Source organism: Schistocerca cancellata, chromosome 3, assembly GCF_023864275.1.
Source record: "Schistocerca cancellata isolate TAMUIC-IGC-003103 chromosome 3, iqSchCanc2.1, whole genome shotgun sequence".
In the NCBI taxonomy this organism is placed as follows: Eukaryota; Metazoa; Arthropoda; class Insecta; order Orthoptera; family Acrididae; genus Schistocerca; species Schistocerca cancellata.
Window position 1 is genome coordinate 293,910,467 of NC_064628.1, and position 22,036 is coordinate 293,932,502.

General features: G+C 39.0%; 1 protein-coding gene across 2 annotated transcripts in view; it reads left to right on the top strand.

Moving 5' to 3' along the window:
* LOC126174992 (survival of motor neuron-related-splicing factor 30) overlaps positions 1 to 21,821 on the top strand; it is a 36,759-nt gene extending 14,938 nt beyond the window's left edge. For both annotated transcript variants that reach the window (XM_049921475.1, XM_049921474.1), the window contains 4 exons: positions 9,066 to 9,204; positions 10,232 to 10,393; positions 18,646 to 18,772; positions 21,058 to 21,821. In XM_049921475.1, the coding sequence (XP_049777432.1) occupies positions 9,066 to 9,204; positions 10,232 to 10,393; positions 18,646 to 18,772; positions 21,058 to 21,201 (572 nt within the window). In that variant the 3' untranslated portion in view covers positions 21,202 to 21,821. The remainder of the gene's footprint in view (positions 1 to 9,065; positions 9,205 to 10,231; positions 10,394 to 18,645; positions 18,773 to 21,057) is intronic.
* The last annotated feature ends 215 nt before the right edge of the window (positions 21,822 to 22,036 follow it).

Sequence of the window (22,036 nt, forward strand, 5' to 3'; positions counted from 1 at the left end):
TATTCTCCGGATAGCTGGCTGCGACAGTCTGCCAACTTCTTCTCCAAAGATATGATACAGTTTGGAGGAATTTGCTCTACTCTTAAAATGATGGCGCACAATCAGGATACTTTTAAACCAACCCTACTATATTTCACTTAGACAAACAGAACCCCACATGAATGAATCTTATTTCGTAAATCCAATGAGTCCCGGTCCATCAGAAACCATTGATTACTTTTACAATAAATATAGTTCAAAAAATCTCTCAAGGTTCTCACAAGTCCACCATCCGCAACTTTAGAGTGCCAGTAAGTAAGTAAGTAAAAGTAAGTGTCTTCTCTTTTCTCTTACACCATTCAACTGTTCACAATAATGACTGATGTAGCACCGTCACAGAGTAAGGTACACTTGCTCCTAGTGCTGGTCTTGTAACTTCTGTGACGAGTGAGACAACCTCTTGCCCACAACGATCAGCCATTCACCTTGTGGGATTCTCTTGACACATGTACACCCTGCGGAGACAGAAAACCAGTGCGTGGTAGACACTCTCTCGTTTCTCACACTCTTACCTAAAACATTTGGTGTTCGAGGTGGTGGAAAGCAGAGGGTCTGTAGAATTTGCGCTGAAATTCTTGAGGCACTACATATCCCTCCCCTTACCTCGAACACTCGATATTTTATACATATTCAATATGTACATTGGCATCATACTTAATAACAATCCACTTCTTTGAGGTATTCAGTTACTTCATAATTCTAGATATATATGTATTTTTGATAAATTCTTGAACTTCACAGGATAAGTTCCCTCTTTCAATTCCACTCGTAAATTCCAGGTGCCGTGGACCCTTAAACATTTTACGCTTTACCTTTAATCCTTCATGTTACTCCTTCCTTTGTTCATACGGACTAGTACTATCCTATACAGCTTTCTGTAGTCTGGAGGAACAAAATTTATCAGCCTGTTCTTTCCAACATCCATAAATCTTAATAAAGCTAGAGGCATTAAGAATTCAAACTTACCAGAATAATTCCTACCAAATATGTGATTTCTATCACTATGCTGCCTTTTTTCCCTTGGGAACAGTACTCATCCCTTACCTATTGGTAACCTTTCTCCTGCTGTTCTGGTAGGTACACCCCTTTCTTCTTCCTATATTCTATGGTGCCCCTGCCCACACAGTATAGGTCAGCCTCTCATTGGTCTGCCTATCTTCCTTTTTTTTCCATTCACTAAAAGCTGGGTGCACCCCCCTTTATCCTTTGTGAATAGGCCCCATGGTTCATCGCCATAGTATATATCTTTATGTATACTATCACTAAATATTATCCAGTAAAATTACAAAATCTACTTCATTCTTCAGTATTGCCCATTAATACTTCATTTCGTTTCCTAGAGTCCTCCTTTACTTTTCAACCTCCCTACCATACCTCTATACTTAGGTTATCAAAGGGTACACCATATTTACTTAGGTCATCAGAGAGCCCCACTATTCAACAAGTTGTCAAGTCATTCTTATTTATATACGTATATATTTTTAGAATTAGTCAATGTAGAACCATCACCTATAATACCATGTGCTCATGCTTTACCATGTGCACGTTCTTCCCCCTACAACACTTGATGGTTCTTACAAGCTCTCAAACTGTACTTTTCCTGTTTGTGTCTTTGTGTTTCTGCATTCTTGGATGACAAGAGACGGTGTGGTGTTAGGTTGCATCTCTTCCAGTTGACTTAAACATTGTGTGTGCAGCCGATCCTCTTCTTTGGTTTATCAGCGATGTTGCTCTTACCATTTAATTCATCTCCGAAGACTGTATAAGGTTAAGGGGAATATTATTAACCAGCTCTATATTCTTGAAATAAATTATGCACTCGTAGGCTCTTGTCAGTTCAACAACAATATATTTTCGACTCTGGTCCCAAAATAACAATTATTCTCAACAAACTCCTGCAAAACAACTGTCCAAGATAAATGTCAGAATCTACTAAACATTCATAAAGTTACATATGTTCTGCCTCAGGCAGAGTCAAGACATAAAGTAAAAGTCTCTACATAACACACGCTTCATCTGTCTCTGTAACAGTCCTCATGACACCACACACACCATGGAACATTATCCAAATACTCTGACTTTTTGGTATAACTTCTAGGGCACTGCTTGTAACCACTTGTCAGGGCCGCTTGTCTGACACAGCTCCTGGCTCCTTGTGACAGCTGTTCTACCTGCGCACACACACACACACACACACACACACCCACACACGCGCACACACACACACACACACACACACACACACACACACACACACACACACAGACGAAAGACTCTCTCACCCTTTTCATTAAAATATCAGGTGTTCGAGATGTTGGAGAGCCAAGTGTTTCTAGAATTCACCCTGAAATTCTTGAAGCACTACATATCCCTTCCCTTAGCTCAGGTCAGCCTCTCTGCCCTTTTCATCCAATAAATGCTGGGTGCACCCTCCTTCTCCTTCCTGAGTAGGCTTCATAGTTCACTGTCCTAGTATACGTCTTTATGTACACTGTTGCTAAATATTACTTGGCGAAAGTCAATTCCACTTCACACTTCTATCTTACTTCTTGTACCTTATTTGATCCCCTAGAGTCCTCCACTACTTTTCAGCTTCTATGCTTTCAGTAGACCTCATATTTATATAGAATTCACTGTATCATACCTTTCCTTATTCTAAACTTGTTCTGCTATCGTACAAGTATTCAACTGATATTCCTACATAATTATCACCATTAGTTCCTTGTGCGATATAGAACTGTCTCTGTTCTTATACCTATGTATAACTATATAAGAAGTGACAAAAGGAACAAAAGGGGGTGATGTAGAACCGTCATGTATCAACCATACAATATGTGCATCTACCCAGATGTACGTAGTCTTTATTCCCCTACATGTCTTGGAGGTTCTGACATCACTTTAAGTTTCTAACCCGTAATTTTCATGTTTGTGTCTAAGTGTAGCTTTGTGTGTATGTAGATGTGTGTTCGTGCAGCCTGATTCTTCAGCCTACTTATTTGAAATAAGTTGAAGGTTATAGGAAACCACGCAGAGTGAGGAGGACTTCAGCGATACAAATGTATGCATATGGAAAGAGGGAAAGATAGGCCAGTACTCAGATGAGGAGTAAGAAAGGAGAAAAATAGAAACAGTTGCTAAGATTGAAGAAGTGAAAGAAGATAGTCCCAAAGACAGGAAACTCTTCCCACCCCCCTTTCCCAGGATCCCTACTTTGCTGGTACTTGAGTGAGAAGCTGGAGGAGATACAATGTTGAATGTCTCCTACAGAACGGACAGTCTCACCTTCACCTTTGAAGTCCCTGAAGAAAGATCTTAGCAACTTCTATGGAATGGCAAATGGTGAAGAATCAGTAACACTTGTCTGCGAGGGTTGTCTGAAAGGGGTGTGTGTGTGTGTGTGTGTGTGTGTGTGTGTGTGTGTGTGTGTGTGTAGTGTTAGTCATGTTTGTACCTAAACTACCCACCCTTTCCAAAAATGATACAAACCCTCCCATTTATTTTAAATCTCACAAAAAGTATAAAATTACTCTATAAAAATAGAAAATTAAACACTATGCTAACATAATTGTTTAGTAATTCAATTTAAACTATTTTTCATACACACATAAAGTACTCCATTCATTTTATGTCTAGATATTACTTCGCTTGAATAGTATCATGATATTACCTTTGTACTAGTCCTATCTTCTATTCATTTCATTTCATTCCATGTTCAGAGATCATGGTTCATTCGTGATCCTCTTAAATTAGTCACTATCTTCCAGTCATATTCGGTCACTTAAATACTAACATGAATGGATAGTTTAAGAGGTTATGAATAGATTATAGAATATTTGAAGGGAATTTGGTATAGGAAAACTAATGTGGAAGTAACACCGAAAACAACTCACGATCCACCGGTCCTCACTCCCCCCCATTAACACAGAATGTTAACATCCCTGGGGAACAGATATGACTCCACCCATATCCCATGGGTCTGATACTAACCTCACTTGAGCAAGTCCATACCAGTACCTCTCGTTACATTTTGTGTGAAAGTCTCCCCACAACAAAACAATCACCACTGTACTAGGTAACACAACATTAGGTAAAGCTATTCTATTTTCTACTTTGTCATGGACAAGTTTGAATTCTTCATCCATAATCTTGTCAGTATCATCAGGTTTGGAAAAAGCAACAGTCACAACGTTTCCGGAGATTATACTCTCGGAAATTTCTCGATCTATAATTAGCTCAAAAGGTTCCGCCAGACTACTTAAATTTATAATGTTAAAGTTGACTATCTTTTCTTTGAAATTTTGTTCTGCATTATTTATTTGCGAACTGACAGCTCATGTAGTAACAGCTCGTATACTAACACCTGGAATTTTAAATTGAATAATCGATATTAACTCCTTAGGTCGATTTGTGCTCTTTCAAGATATTCAGTTCCTGACATACAGAATTAAATTTAATATTAGGCTACATACATTTTCACAACATTCTAATTTTTCATTGAGATTGGGTTCTTTATTATTACATTCAGCATCAAATTTAGTTTCCAAAGCAATCGTGCCTTCGCGCAGATTACTAGAATCTTTGCTCCGAGTGTCTACTTTGACGTACAATGAATCTATGTTTGTTGTTTGGCTTTTTCGAATTTCATTCAGAGCATGTAACTGAGAACTTACAGAGTCTACCTCTTTACTTAGTTGCACATAAAACTTTAGTCTAGGCTTTTATAGCTTCAGTCAGGGTATGTGTTTTAGTAGCTATTGAGTGTATCAAGTCTAGGTTTTTCTTAAAACTATTGTCTAAATCTTTTCTAAAAGCTTCAAAAAATTCCTTCTGGGCTTTGAAATGATCATCTAAATCTTTACTAAAAGCATTAAAAAACTTGTCCTGGGCTTTGAATAACTTTATCAACTCAACCTTTACCAACTCCAGCCCATCAGGCACCCCTTTACGTATTTCCATGGTTGTAGCTGGTTCTTGATTCTCCTCGACCTGTTTTAAGCTATCCATATTTCTATAGACTTCAGCTCTTGTGAGGGTCTAATACTAATTTCAGTTATACCAATTACACAGTAAAAGTTCACCCCACAGTATTTTGTAACACTTCTTACAAGAGTAATAAAGTTTTTTTATTTCACACTTGCCCGGCGTAGAATTTTACGCTGCATTGGTGAGCAGGTGTAGAATCGGTGCCAGTGAATAGCAAGCGCGCCGGCAGTGTCGAACATTGGTTGCGGCATCGGCGAGTGGACGCGAAGTCAGCAATGGTGGCGGGTTACTGCATCGACGTCGGTTACCTACTGCTTCGGCATAGGCATGATGTGCATGGGTGAGAAACACTTCCTCCCCACACTAAAAACTCCTTAGTCAAAAAGTTGAGATCTTCTCTCCGTTCTCTTGACGTTGTTACTTTTTCCCGTCTTATATTGTGTTGCATTCACAACTTTCTTCCTTCGGTTTATTGGACACCACGCAATTACTCGAAACAGTTTCTCAGTCTTGTTACTTCTGGTTGCTATGCAACACAGTATCTTCTTATCTCGATTTCTGTCGTAAAATTCCCCCTTTTTTCTTGTCCTGTCACTTCGGTTGTCACATTCTAATGCTTTCTTGGACGACAAGAGACAATGCTGTGTTGGGTTGTGAGACTCGCACGTCTCTTCCAGTTGACTTACACATTGTGCATGCAGCTGATCTTCTTCTTTGGGTTATCAGCTACGTTGCACTCACTGTTTAATTCATCTCCAAAGACTGTATGAGGTTAAGGGGAATATTATTAACCATCTCTATATTCTTGAAATAAATTATGCACTCGTAGGCTCTTGTCAGTTTAACGACAATATATTTTCGACTCGTCCCAAAGTAACAATTATTCTCAACAAACTCCAGCAAACCAACTGGTTCCAAGATAACTGTCAGAATCTACTAAACATTCATAAAGTTACATATGTTCTGCCTCAGGCAGAGTCAAGACATAAAGTAAAAGTCTCTGTATAACACACGCTTCATCTGTCTCTGTAACAATCTTCATGTCACCACACACACCAATGGACATTATCCAAATACTCTTTGACTTTTTGGTATAACTTCTAGGCCACTGCTTGTAACTATTTGTCGGGGCCCCTCATCTGACACAGCTCCTGGCTCCTCGTGACAGCTGCCCTTCCTTCACACACAGACATGTGGCACAGTAAAAAGGCTCTCTCACCCTTGTCATTAAAATATCGGGTGTTCAAGCTGGTGGAGAGCCAAGTGTTTCTAGAATTTACCACGAAATTCTCGAAGCACTACAGCACCAATGCTTACTGCTTGTGAAATGTCTGAAAACAAAGGGTCCAGGTCGGAGGAGGGAGCGTTATGGTCTGGCAAATGTTTCCGTGGCATTCACTAGGTGAAGTTGCCATTTGGGAAGGCACAGTGGATCAATACAAGCATGCATTTATCCTTGGAGACCGTGTCAATCCCTACATGCAGTTTATAACAACAAAAATAGTCAATTTTTGGCAGTATAATGTAATTAGATAGATACAACAAATCTTCTCACCAAGTGGCGGCAGGGGAACACACACAAAAACGGTTTTACTTGTCCGAGCTTTGGGAGCCAATGTCTCCTTCTGGCAGAAGTGTTGAAAGGGAAGCAAGAGGGGTGAAAGAGGAGGACTGGTGAGGTTTAGGAACAGGAGTACAGTTTGGAAAAATCATGCAGGCCCCAGTGAAGGGAGGCTTAGTGGATGGGATGAGAAGGAATCTTTCTCATCCCATGCAGTCAGTCTCCCTGACCATTTTCCAAAATGTATCCCAGTTACTAAACCTATCCAGTCTTCCTTCACCCCCCCCCCCCCCCCTCTTTCCTTCTCCTTCCACGCTTCTGCCAGGAGCCGCCACTGGCTCCAAAAGCTTGCATAAATAAAAGCTTTCTTTATGTATGTTCTCCTGCTGCCGCTTGGTGAGCAGATCTTCTTTTATCTATCCAGTTACCCTACATGCAGTTGGTTTTCTCTTGGCACAATGGCACCTATCAGCATGGAGTGCAATGTGTCGCGCAGCTTGCAGTATACGAGCATGTTCTGAGGAGCACCAGAATGAGTTTACCGTACTCCCCTGGCCACTGATCTTCTCAGGTTTAAAGCCATCAAGAATCTTGTGGGACCACCTCGATCGAGCTTTTTGTGCCATGGGACCTCAACTGAGAAAATCTAGTGCAGGTGACCATGGCACTAGAGTCAGCATGGCTCCACATCGCTGTCACTACCTTGCAGAATCTCACTGACTCTTCCTGCACATCTCAGAGTGATTGATGCTGCAAAAGGTGGTGGTTATTCAGGCGTTTCAACAGGTGGTCACACTAATCTGACTGGAAAGAGTAATAATGTGGGTTAACCATGGTATCTTGGAGAACAAATTCATCATGGATGATACCCTTGATGCCGAAAAAACAAACAGACATTGTCTTCACAAAGGATTTCTCCTGACTTGCTTCTTATGCTCTTGGTGATGGAGTCTTCTACTGGTTGTTGGTTGGTTTCCGGCATATATCCATAACATGATGACTTTTGCATCAAAATCTAACTCAACCTCCGACTGTTCTGTCAATACACAGCACCTGTACAAATGATTCTCTCTCTGGTTGTCAGGAAAAATATGTGAAACGAATTTTACTACTACGTGTTTCTTGTTCAGTCAGCATTTGTTGGCATGAACTCCAGAATCTTAAAGTTGTTTCCTCCAATTCACTGACTGTTCTACATTGATTAAACATGATAGCAACCCCGATGTTTTCAATGTTTTCATCCGTTCTGGAAGTCCCCCGGTCATAATTCCTCCTCAGTTGACATTTGACCACCTTTAAGAAAAGTAAACCACTCATAAACCCTTATGTGGCTCAAAGCTGCTTCCCCGTAAGATATCTGAAGCACTGAAATAGTTTGTGCTGTTGCTTTCCTAATGGGAAATAGCACCAGATTTTAGCATGTAGGTATTTAATGTCAGACGGTGAAAAATTGCCAGACATGTGAAACAGTGCTTACAAAAACATACTGATTGCAATAAGATTTCCATATCAGTTTCTATGGCAACTGATACTTTTGGTATTTAGCAAAGGCATGCGGAAGTAATATTATACCAACTACCAGAGAAAAATTTTCGTTACTTTTGGGTCCCCCTTGTATGTACGTAATGCCTCAAAATACTCATCCGAAATTTGGCCGTCATATAAGTTTTCCAAATTTATCTCAGAGTTTTAGTTTCTTAATGAAAAACATGTTAAATATGGTAACATGAATTGAAGTGACCCTAACACAGACTAGAGGCTCCATTACACTTCAGTTGTCATCAAAACCTTTGTTTTGAATTCACATTTGTTGGCTGTGCCAACTCGCAACCGAATTATCGCTTTCTAGGCAAAGATACACCTTGGGCTATACTGCAGACCAAGCTGTCACCACAATCCTAAGATTTAAGGGGCAAAGTGGGTGGCACACTTAAGCCACAACCACCCTTAAGACAATTTATGGTAGACATCTCGGAATGCTAGTGAATATTACTGTTGAATGAAATCTGAAATACAGAACACAATTTAATGAAACTTTGTGTCTTTATAAACTGTGTAAGAGGACACGATGAAAACTTTGTATTTTGCAGACAAGTCTAAGGTGCCAGTTGAGTGTTCTAGGTAACTGACACAAAGCTTCAATCTGTTAGTATCTGCGTTACATTTCTAAACTCAGTAGGTAATCATCTGGATACATTGCTATACATGAACAGCTGAAATAAAAGTGGGAAAATTGCTGCTTTGCTGTCCAAAGTTTGTTTCAAATAAAAAAACTGTGACTCTGCAACGAAGAGTATGATCTGATGTCTCAGTGTGCCACACAGATGTAATATGTCAAGAAGTTTCATGACCATGTACATTCCACAAAGGAATTAAAATTTTAATGCTTTCTTCCATTTTCATATATTAATATGTCTTCAGAAAAAATCCTGTGCCTATTTTATTATTGAGTTTTACATGAAAAATAACATTTTTTTTACAGCAAGTTCAAGTATAGAGGAAGCTGAACTTACAGCAAAGCTCCTGGCTGCTGAAGAACCAAATGTTAGCAGAATTGTACCTGTTCGAAAGGACTGGAAAGTTGGAGATAGGTGTCTTGCAATTTGGAGTGGAGATGGGCAGTAAGTTTAAACTTAATATTCTGTTGTTGTAAAGTCTTTAAAATTAGGGAATATTGTGGTTCTATTTACTTATTGTGTTAAGTCTTACAGTAACAGGAATGGAATTGGAGTGGGACCTAGATTAATTGTTGTTATAAACTAATTTGGTCCACTGAATTTATGATGACAGCATTTTTATAGTATTGTAGTCAAATCTACAGCTCTTATGCCAAATTGTGTGTGTTTTTTAAGTAGTGGAAATGTTATCAATAGACAAACTGTTGGCTTTATGTAAGTGCGAAAAAAATTAGTAATGTATAATCAGTCATATTTCAATTATAGGTTTAGTTGTGTAAAATATTGTCTTGTTATTTAAATGTGGGTAAAAACCTGAAATAGGGGAGTCTGCTGGTGAAGATGATTGAAAAAGATGCTATCAGCCAGTTCCAGTATTGCCTGCTAAAATGAGACTGTTTAATGAACATTTGAAATGGTATGCATTCCGACCAAATGTCAGTATCTGATGTACAGTCAGTATATTTATTTTTCCATGCACTTGTTATGAATTAATTTATACTTTTGCAGGAGGTCATTTTGTCAGCTTGATTTGCATTTCGGCCATATAATGTGCCAGACCTAAGTGACATCCTAATATTGAAGGTGAGATCAGAAACTGGTACTAATGAAACAAGAAATATTCAGGTCCTTTCCACAACTTCCCATTTTTCCTTTCTGCGTAGAAATCATTGTTGAAAAATGTGATTCTCGACCTGTTCCACAGGTGACAAACATTTTATAAATGTATCAGGCAGTTTTTTCTATATATTTTGTCATCGCAAATTTAGTTGCAGGCATTTATCTTCATTTAAAATTAATCCCCATTTAATTTGATTGCTTTTAAAAATTTGCCATGAAAATGTCTTGTTTTTGTAAGTGTGCTATTGGTAGGACTCATCACTATATTGTACAGTACACGAACGACTTTTAATTGGTGTCAGCTTGTATTTGTACCTAACAAACATTCAGATTTTGTGTGATCTGTTCACAGATATTACGAGGCAACAATTGAAGACATAACAGAAGATGGAGATGAAGTCTCCGTTGTGTTCGACAATTACAAAAATTCAGAAGTTACGTCAGTGGCGCTGTTGAAAGAATTGAAGGCTGGCGCAAAGAGACCAGCAGAAGATGGAGCTGATAGTAAAGCTAAGTATGTGAGCTTAAGGAATGATTTATACCATTAAATGGCTAGAATGGGGTATGTGTCATCCCCTGATATGTTGGTTGTGGTGACAGAGTGATCTGTAGTGTTTTCAAGGTCTAATGCTAGGTTGTAAAGTCGTAATTTGATTGTGAGTTGGCAAATTTGATTACGGAATATACATTGTGGCAACAGATTGGTCTATGGTGTAGCCTAATGTTTACATTTGTGCCATATTTAATACACTTTTCATGATAAAAACTAAACCTGCACGGTAAATTCAGAAAACGTAGTAGACAAATGGTAAGTCTTTGACAAATGATTTGATTCATATATGTACGTAGTGTTGCAAGGTGAGCGTTCTTCGTAACTTGTTGTTGAAAGGAGAGTGTTCTTCATAACTTTTACCAATAAAATAACACTTTCAGTACAGTTGTTTGTTACTCTGAAATAGCGAGTGGGCCAATTGTATTCTGAACATTTTATCTGTATATCTTTATTCATCCAAGGATCATCTCGCAGTGATATAGGATTTGTGAATATAATGTAATGGCAACTAGTAGGCCAAAATACAACACACAGCATCCATAACACGCTTTTAGAGGGTGGGACAGATGGTCAATTCGAGGCCTTTATTAAGGAACCATCGTGGCATTTGCCTAGTGATCTAGGAGAATCATGACAAACTCAAATCAGGTTGGCTGGACACAGCTCCATCCCCGTGAATATGAGGTCAGTGCCCTAACAGCTGCAGTGCCTTACCAACGCACACATTGTTTCAGGTAACTTGTAATGTGAGACAGTTTCCTTCTTCACTACTCACACACTAAGGACAATCATGCTGAGACACACACTGATGATTCTTGGTCTGAGAAGGTGATGCTGTGCATCTAGCCTCAATTTGAGACTCCATATTCAACTATGTGCTACTGTCCACCTGAAAAATTAAGCCCTCTTGCATTACTGTCGTGTATTACACACGATCCTTCTGAAAGCAGTAACCCATAATCATGTATTGAAATGTGACAAGGTGCTGTAGTTATCCCCTTTCATTACTATCCACTACTTTGGGTCCACCAAGTAATCTTTGTGTCATATGCATTACTTGTGAACAACTTTTTAGCTGCTTTTTAAACTAGTGTCTTTCAATAATCTTTTTCACGTCCTTTGGCAATTTTTGTACAATTTTGTCCCCTGATATAAAATTCTGTTTCTTTTTCTATTTTTTTTTTTTTTTTTTTTTTTTATTTATATAACTTTCTCTTAGTTCCATGATTTTGTGTAGAACTGTTAATGTGGTATTTCATAATATTTTCCAAGATTTGCGCTACGTATTGGTATATGTACTCACTTGGTACAGTAAGGATGCCAATTTTTTTTTTTAACTGCACTTCGTAATGAGCTCAGCCACTACTTGCAGTTATTAATTTATTATTTTTATGGCCCTTTTCTGCAGTTTAAAAACTGTGTCCATGTTTTGTGCCTTCAATCCCCAGAAAAGAATCTCCATAACTAAGAACAGAATGTGGCAGGCATAGTACATAAACCACAAAACTTGGGCGCGCCATTCTGCAGTTGACCATTTCATCAATTTGTTAACCCATATCTGAAAGGTTTTCTGAGAAAATGCCAGACTATGACCATGTTTTTTGATTTGCAGAAAGCCTAGGACACTTGCTGGAGGACTGGTATCCTCCGTATTCTTTATACTTTGGGCTTCTGAGGCTGCCTGCCCCATTTTCTTCAAGAATTTTTGAAAGACATAGTTTTCAAGGTACGTGTGAGTTCTGCCTAGTCAGACAACTTTATCTAGGAAAGCAGGATGTTTCAGGGTTCCGTCCTGAGTGTTGGTCTCTGCTATCGTCATTAACCCTATTATGGCCTTTCTCCTGCCGGGCATCTCCGGCTCCCTTTCTGCTGATTATTTTGTGATCTGTTGCAGTTTTCCTCGGACTTGTCTCCTTGAGTGGTGTCGTGAGCAATGTCTCGATCATCGTTACTTGTGGAGAATCGACTGTGGCTTTCACTTTTCCACTCACAAAACTGTTTGCATGAATTTATGGCAGCACAGTCAGTTTCTTCTGCCATCTTTACACTGTGGACATGTTGCTCTTCCGTTCGCTGTAACTATGTAACTACAAATTCCTGGGGCTCATGCTTGATAAAAAATTTTCTTGGTCCTCCCATGTGTCTCACCTGGCTGCCCACTGAACCTGATCCCTCAGTGTCCTAAGTGTCCTTAGTGGTACTTCCTGGGAATGGATTAGACCACCCTCCTCCATTTGTATTGATCCCTTGTCCATTCGAAACTACACTATGGGTGTTTCATTTACGCATCTGCATGTCTGTCCATCTTATGCCATTTAAATACAATCCACCATTGTGGCATGTTTGATCACTGGCATCTTTTACACTAGCCCAGTTGAAAGTTTCTATGCAGGAGCTGCCGAACTACTGCTGTCATACCGATGTGACATCCTACTCAGCTGATACGCATATCGTTTCTCTTCCTTGCCTTGCCACCCATCCTATGCCTTCTTCTTTGGTGACTACTTCGACTGACAGTCCCTCTTCTGTTACCTCCTCAAGTTCATTTCCGCTATTGCTGTGGCAGCTTAACTCCACCCTACCTTCCATGTTCCCAATGGATGTGAATCCTTCACTACTCTATCTTCATTGGATTTTCTTTAACTTCCTGAGGACATGACTCCAGATTTGATCTACCACTGTAAGTTTCTCAATCTTTGCACCGAACTTGGCTCTCAAACTGACCATGGTGTCAGGTGTGCATTCATCTATGGCACCAACCATTCTAAGCTAAGCCTTGGCTTCTGGAACACTGCTCAGTAATTATAGCAAAGCTCTGTGCCTTGTAATTTTTTTTTATTATTTATTTTTAATCTAATTTTGTACATTTTCGTGCCGGCTATATCTTCATCAAGTGTATCATCTGCTCAGATTCTCTCTCTCTGTCAGAGCCTCTGTGTACTGTACAAAGTCCATCCCTTAGTGCAACGAGTCCAAGAAAGCTTCCACTTGCTCACTCTTGAGGGAGCCTCTGCGATGTTTATGTGGGTCCCTGGTCATGTCTGTCTGATGGGAAAAGAGGCTGCTGTTGAAGCTGCCAAGCCTACAGTCATCATACCTCAGCCTACTAGTTTCTCCATTTCTTCTGATCTCCGTGTTGCTGTCTGTCAACAGGTGGTGTCACTTTGGCATCACCATTGATCTTCCTTCATCGGAACAACTCCAGGGAATTAAACCTCTCCCCAGTACTTGGCCGACTTCCTCTCAGCCCTCGCCATGAGGAGATCATTTTAGCTAAGTTGTGTATCGGGCACTGTGGGTTTTTTTTTTAAGCAATCACCATTTGTTAAGTGATGAACCCCCTCCAGTTTGTGCTCATTATCATTAACCTTTGACTGTTCACCATTTCCTGACTGAATGCCGTTTTTTTAACCACTTACATTGTATTGTATGTTTGGTGCCTGAGTTATCGACCATTTTAGTGAATGACGTCCAGGCTGTTGACCAAGTTTTACTTCAGCAATGTGGCGAAGGACATTTAATCTTTAGGTCGGGACCTCCTTTGTCTGTATGGCATATTTTGTGGACATTTCTCCAAGAGGAAGTATTTGTTTTCAGCTCTCTTTCCTTCCATCAGTTGGGCTAAATGTGTAGTCACTTTTAACTCCTTTTTTATCTTCTGGTTCTGACATGGGTGCATATGACTGTTGTTTTTGCGCCCTAAAACAAAACCAAATACTCCAGTGTGATACAGTCTTTCTCACATAAACCGTGCAGAGATGACTAAGCTGCTTGAGATCGTTTTAAAATAGGGGAGCTCCTTGTCATGGTTTATAAACAAAAAGGCATAGTTCTCCTACCCCTGACAACAGATATTTGACAGTGGGTGACCTGACACCCACTCCCTACATTTTCACCAATGAACTCCACCAGCCACCCTTTCCCAAAACTATTGAAGTGCAGATCATGCTTAGTGTAGCCCCATCCCACTTCAGCTCTTGTTGTTTCATTAAGTTTGATGGGTGGCTGCTATATACATAGCCTTCAGGATGGCATCTGCATCAGAGGTGTGTTCAAGTAGAGCTGTCATAATGCTGACACAAGTGTCCAACAGTTGGAGTATTTGAATGTGTGCACTCACCGAGCTCCCAGTTGTGCAGCAAGGTGTTGGATTGTTTCCATTGATCACCTCAAATGACAGTGACTGCACATTTCCACATTGCAGCTGTGTCAGCCAGCCAGCATGTGAGATATCAGACAGGTTTGCGATACCTTGCGATAATGACAGACACCTCGCCCAAAGACTCGTAGTGCTTTCTTTCGCTGCTTATGTATATCTTTGGCGCTCTGATTCCCACTGAAAGAAACTCTATGACAGCTTTACTTGAAACACACTTCCATTACACTTGAAGGCTACATATAGTGCCACCACCTGTCTAACTTAAACTATAAGGCCTGAAGTGGGAATGTTCCACAATGTCCCAAAACAAATTATATGTTTTCAACTGAAAATAGCCGAGGAAAAAAATTTGTTAAATTACTTATTGAACACCCCTAATACTTCTCTGTTGAGCAAATAAACTATCATCGCAGATTGTGTTAGCTGCTAGTGAGAATAAGGTATTAGGAATGGTACTGGTTAGCAGTGCCAACGGCCTTGCTGCAGTTGTAACACTGGGTCCCATCAGATCACCGAAGTAAAGCACTGTCGGTCTGGGCTAGCACGTGGATGTGTGGCCATCCGGTCTGCTAAGTGCTGTTGGCAAGTGGGGTGCACTCAGCTCTTGTGAGGCAAACTAAGGATCTGATTGATTGAGAAGTAGCGGCTCCGGTCTCCAAAACTGACATATGGCCAGGAGAGCAGTGTCTGACCACATGCCCATCCATATCCATATCCATATCCACATCCAGTGATGCCTGTGGGCTGAGGATGACACGGTGGCCGCTCAGTACCATTGGGTCCGCCAGGGCCTGTGGATGGGGGTTTACATTTTACGTTACTGGTTAGTAACAGAGAGCCACTAGACCATCAGCAATTTCCCTACTTAGTCCTCCTCTTTATGAGGAATATACTTTAACAGAGGAACATGTACATCCCCCTCCAGAGACGTATTTTAAAAGAAAGTACTATAGACAGTATGAATGTAGCAAATAAATGTCGTATTAGTCTACTGTAATTAAAGACACAAGAATCTCATTACTGCAAAGGAACTGTTTTCTTTCACAACTCTCAAGCAGTGATAAATTATAAAACTGACAATTTTTAATTTCAACTACTGTTCACTGTGATACCACATTTCACTAACAAACTATGTAAAATTGAATTGATTCTGTCCGTAAGTATGTAGTTATCAATACCATGCAGTGGGGAAGACTCTGAGGAAATCACGTAGGTCCTTTCGTGGAACTCTAAAAGAAGTAGCAGCAGCAGTAGGTCAATAGAGAAGCAGGAAGGCTAGATTTGTGCACTTCTAGCATGGTTGCATCAAGTTAGGAGAGAGCTGTTGAGGGTAAGGGAAGTTGATAGTGAGGGTGCCAAGTTTCTTTCAGCAGGAAACCAGAGCACCATACACATTCGTGGTGATCGACAATTAACACACACCTCACTGCACAACTGGACATTATGGTAGTACTGATGCACACATCAAGCTGTTGGAGATTTAAAGGTGTGTGCTCGCTGGGTTCCTTTCGCCTAACAGAAGACCATAAAGAACAATGAAGGACAGTCTGTGCAGAATTGCTTGTGGGTTATGAAGCTGCTCGTGAAAATTTTTTGATCATCATCATACAAGTCTGCACACTCTACAGGAACTCACCGAACTTCATTGGACTGCTCTTCCTTGTCCATCTTACAGCCCTGATTGTGCACCATCTCATATTTCCATCCGTTTGGCCCAATGAAGGACACACTGCATGGGAAGGGGTATATGGATGATGGAGATGTTATTGATGCAGTTGAGTGATACCATGAGGTATACATGCCCTTCAAGTAATGATGTAAGACTGCCGTATTGAATGGAAATTATGTTGGAAAATAGTGTTCCATGGAGGGAAATGAACCAATCCAATCTGCTTTCAGAAAAAAAAGTATTGTTTTACTTACTGAATGTCCGTTTAATATGTTTCTTACATGTGTTCTTTGTATACCTTACTATCCTGTTTCAAATTTTGCAGCACATCTAGTCTGCAAATTTCTCTTTGGAAGAGAGTGTAATGAATATTTTCCCTCGAGATTCTAAAGTCGCACAAAGTTGTATTGTGGAGAGCTTTCCTGCCTTTAATTTTTCATTACTCACTTGGAGGTAGTACTCAGGAGGAAGTGGATAATGATCTGCCATCCAGGAATTCCAAATTAGGATTTGCCTTTTAGATAGATCAGTAACTGAAAGCAAGCTGTCAAACAAATGTTATCCAGTTAGCTAGCTGTTTGAATATCAAAGTAGTGTGAAGGAGGAGTGGGCAGATCACGTATGCTGTAGAATTTATTCAAATCTATATATAATGTATGAAGACAATTTGTTCCCTTGTGACAAGAGAAAATGCTGATTTGTAATCAGGGCAGAAGTGTAGGAGTGCTGATGTTAACGTATGGACCACCTGCAGAGAACATCATAGCCTTGTGGTTATGCAATGCCGTCCTATTATCCAGGATAGATGGAAGAGATTTTTGACACTGTCCTTGAATTATCAGTTGTTTTGTGAAATTGGTACTTGAATGGAATGACAGGGGGAGGTAGGAGGTTCCAAGTTGTTAAGTTTTTTGTTGCAAGATTGACACATTTGAAGTCAGAGTACAATAAGTTGCAGTCATGGGATGAATTTCAGATAACAAGCAGTTTCATTTTTGAAAGTGTGACGTCAGTTGTACTGGAGCTTTTAGGATAGAGTTTTAAAGTATCGATTTTTTTACCCTAGTGATCAGAAAAATACTTGCAATATTACTTTTGTGTTACCTTTGATTGTCCAATACTTTTAGTAAAAAAGGAGACTTTAAATAGTTGTATGGGATACTCACCAAACTCTTCTCTTAATGTTTTAACAAAAGCACTAAAAACCAAGGTTTGGAAAAATCTGGGTTTTAAAAAAGACCCAGTGGTTTAAATGGGGTTGTATTGGATTTTTGGGATTTTAATTTATTGAAACACTAACTCGTTCTTACAACTGGCTTGATTCTAAATATGTAGAAATTGTAACAGAGCACTCTGAAAAAGTCCCTGCTAACATTAGCAAAATCTTGGAGATGGTGTTACAATTTGTGAAGATGCCACTCATCTTCTCTGACAATTGTCAGAGGTTTGCAGAGTTCTGGACCTGCTTGAAGCAGACAGCACAAACATAGAAAAAGTCATTGAACTATGGATTAGTCTTTCAAAAAGCCCTGATATGGAACCCTATAAGAACATAATAAAAAAGAAAGGAAGAAACACTAGAACCCATTCAGTATAGTGCTAGTAAGCTACAGCCCAAGATTCAGAGGGAAAGGTAAACTGCTGATCAAGAAGAAAGTGCAGAAAACTAGCTCATAGAGATGCATCCAGAGTGGATTGCAAGTGTTTTCCTGCCAATATTTTTCCTGATGCAGTTCCAACACAGTTCCATCAAAACAGTTGGTGGAAGACTGAAAATGGGAGAGAAAGGGAAGCTTACCAATAGAATTTATTACTTTTGTGAAAAGCCTCATTTCTTGCTCTGTCAGCACTGCAACCAAACATTGAGAGAACCTTCTCCCATTGCGGGCTTGTTTGGTCAATATTAAGAAATAATTTAGGAGAGAAAAGAGCTGAGAAGTTAGTTCAGATCAATAAATTTCTGCAGATTTCTGAAAAGGACTAAATTGTGGTTCAGTCATTACACTTCTACATTAAGTTAAAGCTTTTTTGTGGAAGTTTAGTATTGTTAACTGTGTTTCTAATATTGCAAAAAAGCTAAGGCGATAAAATAAATTCTTATGCCAGTATGTATTTGCCTTCAATAAATATGATCTCTTTTTAATTTATCTAAGACCAACTAGGTAACATTTTATATGTTGATTAAATTTTCATACTTACATATAATAGGGTTTTATTAGGTTTTTTGGCAGTTTAACCTTGTTATAAAGACTATGGACACCTTTCAGAATTAAGTAATTTCTTTTTAGAGATGCTAGGTAACATTGATACAAATAGCTAGTTGCATATCTTAAATAAATGTAATCTCTTGAACTTCAAATAAAGTGACACTTTTTATCATTTCAGGAAACTGGCATTATCAAAACAGAGAGAATATCAGAAGAAGAAAAAGCAAAAGAAGTTGCAGAGGTACAAGCAATTGGAAGAGGAACGTGAGGGTGAGAAGAATAAGTGGCTTGCATTCAATTCAAAGGTAACTGCCCTGAGTTCACACCTTTATTGCACAGCAAATGCTGATGCTGTGCGTACGTTAATCTTCGTCCAATTTTCAAATGGAAATTTAACAATATTATTGATTTTGAGAGTTGCTCTAATTGTAATTAAAATTACCAACATTGCATAATTCAAAGCAAGAGTTCATAGCTGCTTTATCATGTGACATTGTTGCAAGCCAGTTACCCTATATGACACATATTGGGTTTCAGGAACTGCCTGTGAGGGCATGAATTTTAATTTTTAGTATGAGTTTTTATTGAGTTAGTGTACACCAAACTCAGGAAACAATTAGGTACTCCATTAGGTTTATTTTGTGCTGACTAGGAATAGGGATGCTGACTAGAAAGTTAATGTTTGAAGGAATCAACAGATAATTAAATACTTTTGGACCGAAGGTAACAACTCGCAATATAGTAGCCGCATTGGTTCATTGACGGGAATGTAAACAATGCTGGAAACTTCACTAGTGTTGTATGGCTTTATTGTTCCGGTTGAATACTCTAAAAAGGATTCCAAAGTTAGCAAAGTTTCCTGTGTTTGTTTATGAACTTTACAACTCAGCACCTTTACTATATGTTCACTGATTTGTCACCTTCACTCCTATATTATTTCTGTTCTGCCAGAACTTTCTGTACTAAGAGATAATAAAAGTTTATTGTGAGTTCTCTGTGGAATGGAATTTGAATGACCATAGAGACAATGAAAGACACTATGAAGTTACCATGTATTACTCCAGTAATGATGTAGTCTTCATAGTCCACTGAAAGTTTATAGATCTCATATTCAGCCAGTTGCATATCTTCTTTATTGCATCTTGGTAGGTTATTTAGTTTTGCTTTGTAAGATGAGTCTGTTGCTGGCAAGCTGCCAGACCAAGTGATAGAATTGGTCCCTTTGGAATTCACATACATTTGAACATTTGAACCAAGTGACAGAAAAATGAATGAAAACATTTCCCCTACCCTGTGTTTTGCATGACATTTTCTTCAGTAAGTACTAAATCCGTTTACAGTTTTTGCAGAAACTAGATGGTAGTTCTAAGTCAAGGGGCATGAAGGGGAAGCAATGGTTGGGAAGGGAGTGAGACAGGGTTGTAGCCTATCCCCAATATTGTGCAATCTGTATATTGAGCAAGCTGTAAAGGAAACAAAAGAAAAATTCGGAGTAGCTAGAGAGAAGAAATATAAACTTTGAGGTTTGTCGATGACATTGTAATTCTGTCACACAGCAAAGCACCTGGAAGAGCAGTTGAACGGAATGGACAGTGTCTTGAAAGGAGGATAAAAGATGAACATCAACAAAAACAAAATGGGGATAATGGAATTCAGTCGAATAAAATCAGATGATGCAGTGGGAATTAGATTAGGAAATGAGACACTTAAAGTAGCAGATGAGTTTTGCTATTTGGGGAGCAAAATAACTTATGATGGTCGAAGTAGAGGGGATGTAAAATGTAGACTGGAAATGACAAGGAAAGCATTTCTGAAGAAGAAAATTGCCAGGAAGTCGTTTCTGAAAGTATTTTGTCTGGGGTGTAGCACTGTATGGAAGTGACACATGGATGATAGATTAGACAAAAAGAGAATAGAAGCTTTCGAAATGTGGTGCTAGAAAAGAATGCTGAAGATTAGATGGGTAGTTCAGGTAACTAATGAGGAGGTACTGAATAGAATTAGGGAGAAGAGGAATTGGTGGCACAAGTTGAGTAGAAGATGGGATCGGTTGGTAGGACATGTTCTGCGGCATAAAAGGATCACCAATTTAATACTGGAGGGCAGCATGGAGTGTAAAAATCGTAGAGGGAGACCAAGAGACGAATACACCAAGCAGATTCAGAAGGATGTAGGTTGTAGTAGGTACTTGGAGACGAAAAAGCTTGCACAGGATAAAATAGCATGGAGAGCTGCATCGAACCAGTCTTTGCACAGAAGAAGAAGAAGAAGAAGAAGAAGAAGAAGACTACAAAAACAACAAAAACAACTACTAGTACTAAAAAGACTGTACAAAATTATTTTGGAAGCCTGAGATACTGCTGTTCAGTTACTGAATTATCAGAGTGTGTGATATATTGCATTAATTTGATGTGCTTTTACTCTTTGTCAGTCATGCTTTTTATATCTCCAGCACTGGCAACTTTCCTTCTCATAATATTGTTACATCATTCCATCCTTGATTTTCCATTTATTAATAATAAACAGACTTACACATAGATGTATTTTGTGTTTTCAAATGTTTTCTTCTAATTTTACGACTTTGTTTCAGACCTCCAAAAAGGGCATGACAAGAAAAAGTATTTTTGCATCACCAGATAATGTAAATGGACGTGTTGGCATTGGGACATGTGGTATGAGTGGAAGACCTATGACTGAATTTACTACAGCTGAAAAATGGAGAAAGGGCATGTGACAATTTTAGGAATTGTTGTGTTTGTGAAATTCTGGTACTGACTTCCTTTCTCCATAGAGCTGTTCTTGGAGTAGTCATGTGCGTCATCTAGTGCGTGTTCGTGTGATGAGCTGTTTGTGAAGATGAAACAAATGGTGGTATTAAATTCCACAATGGACTAAATTGCCGTTTCATAATGAATGGAATGTCTTTTTTTGAAACCACAGCATTTTGACTGGTTTTCTATTGTGATACAGAAGTGTTGGTGATTAAACACAGTGTAAAATGCATTTCGTGTATAATTTATGCCGTGTAGATGATGGACCATTTACTCAAAATGTAAAATTTTTTGTTGCTATTTATGCACTCATCAGAAGTATTTTACATTTCATAAAACTATATAAGAAATGTTGTACAGTGATTTTAATTGTGTTGTAATTTATTGTGTAAATTTGTCACCTAAAGTACAGTATATGTGCTCCTTCCAAGGTTGTCACAAAAGTATTTCTGGTAGTCACTCGATTTGCTCACAGTCCTTTATAAGAGACGAGACTTTCAATTCAGAAAAAAGTGTGGTAGTTCATATACTGCAGTCACACCAAAAGTTGTTAATTAAATTTCTTTTTTAAATTGCCAACATCTTTAGTGGGTTTTTTTACAGTGCCTTCAAGATATGTAGTGTACTGTCTCTTCCTGCATACAAAATATTATCAATATTATCTATTATTTGTTACAACAAATAATAAGGCTGAGAAGCAACCATTTACCAGTAGCTGCTCAATGTGTGGCACATGATGTGTGTAACAGCAGTGACTTAGCTAGCTTTTGAGTTATTTGTCTATATAACTTGGGCCTG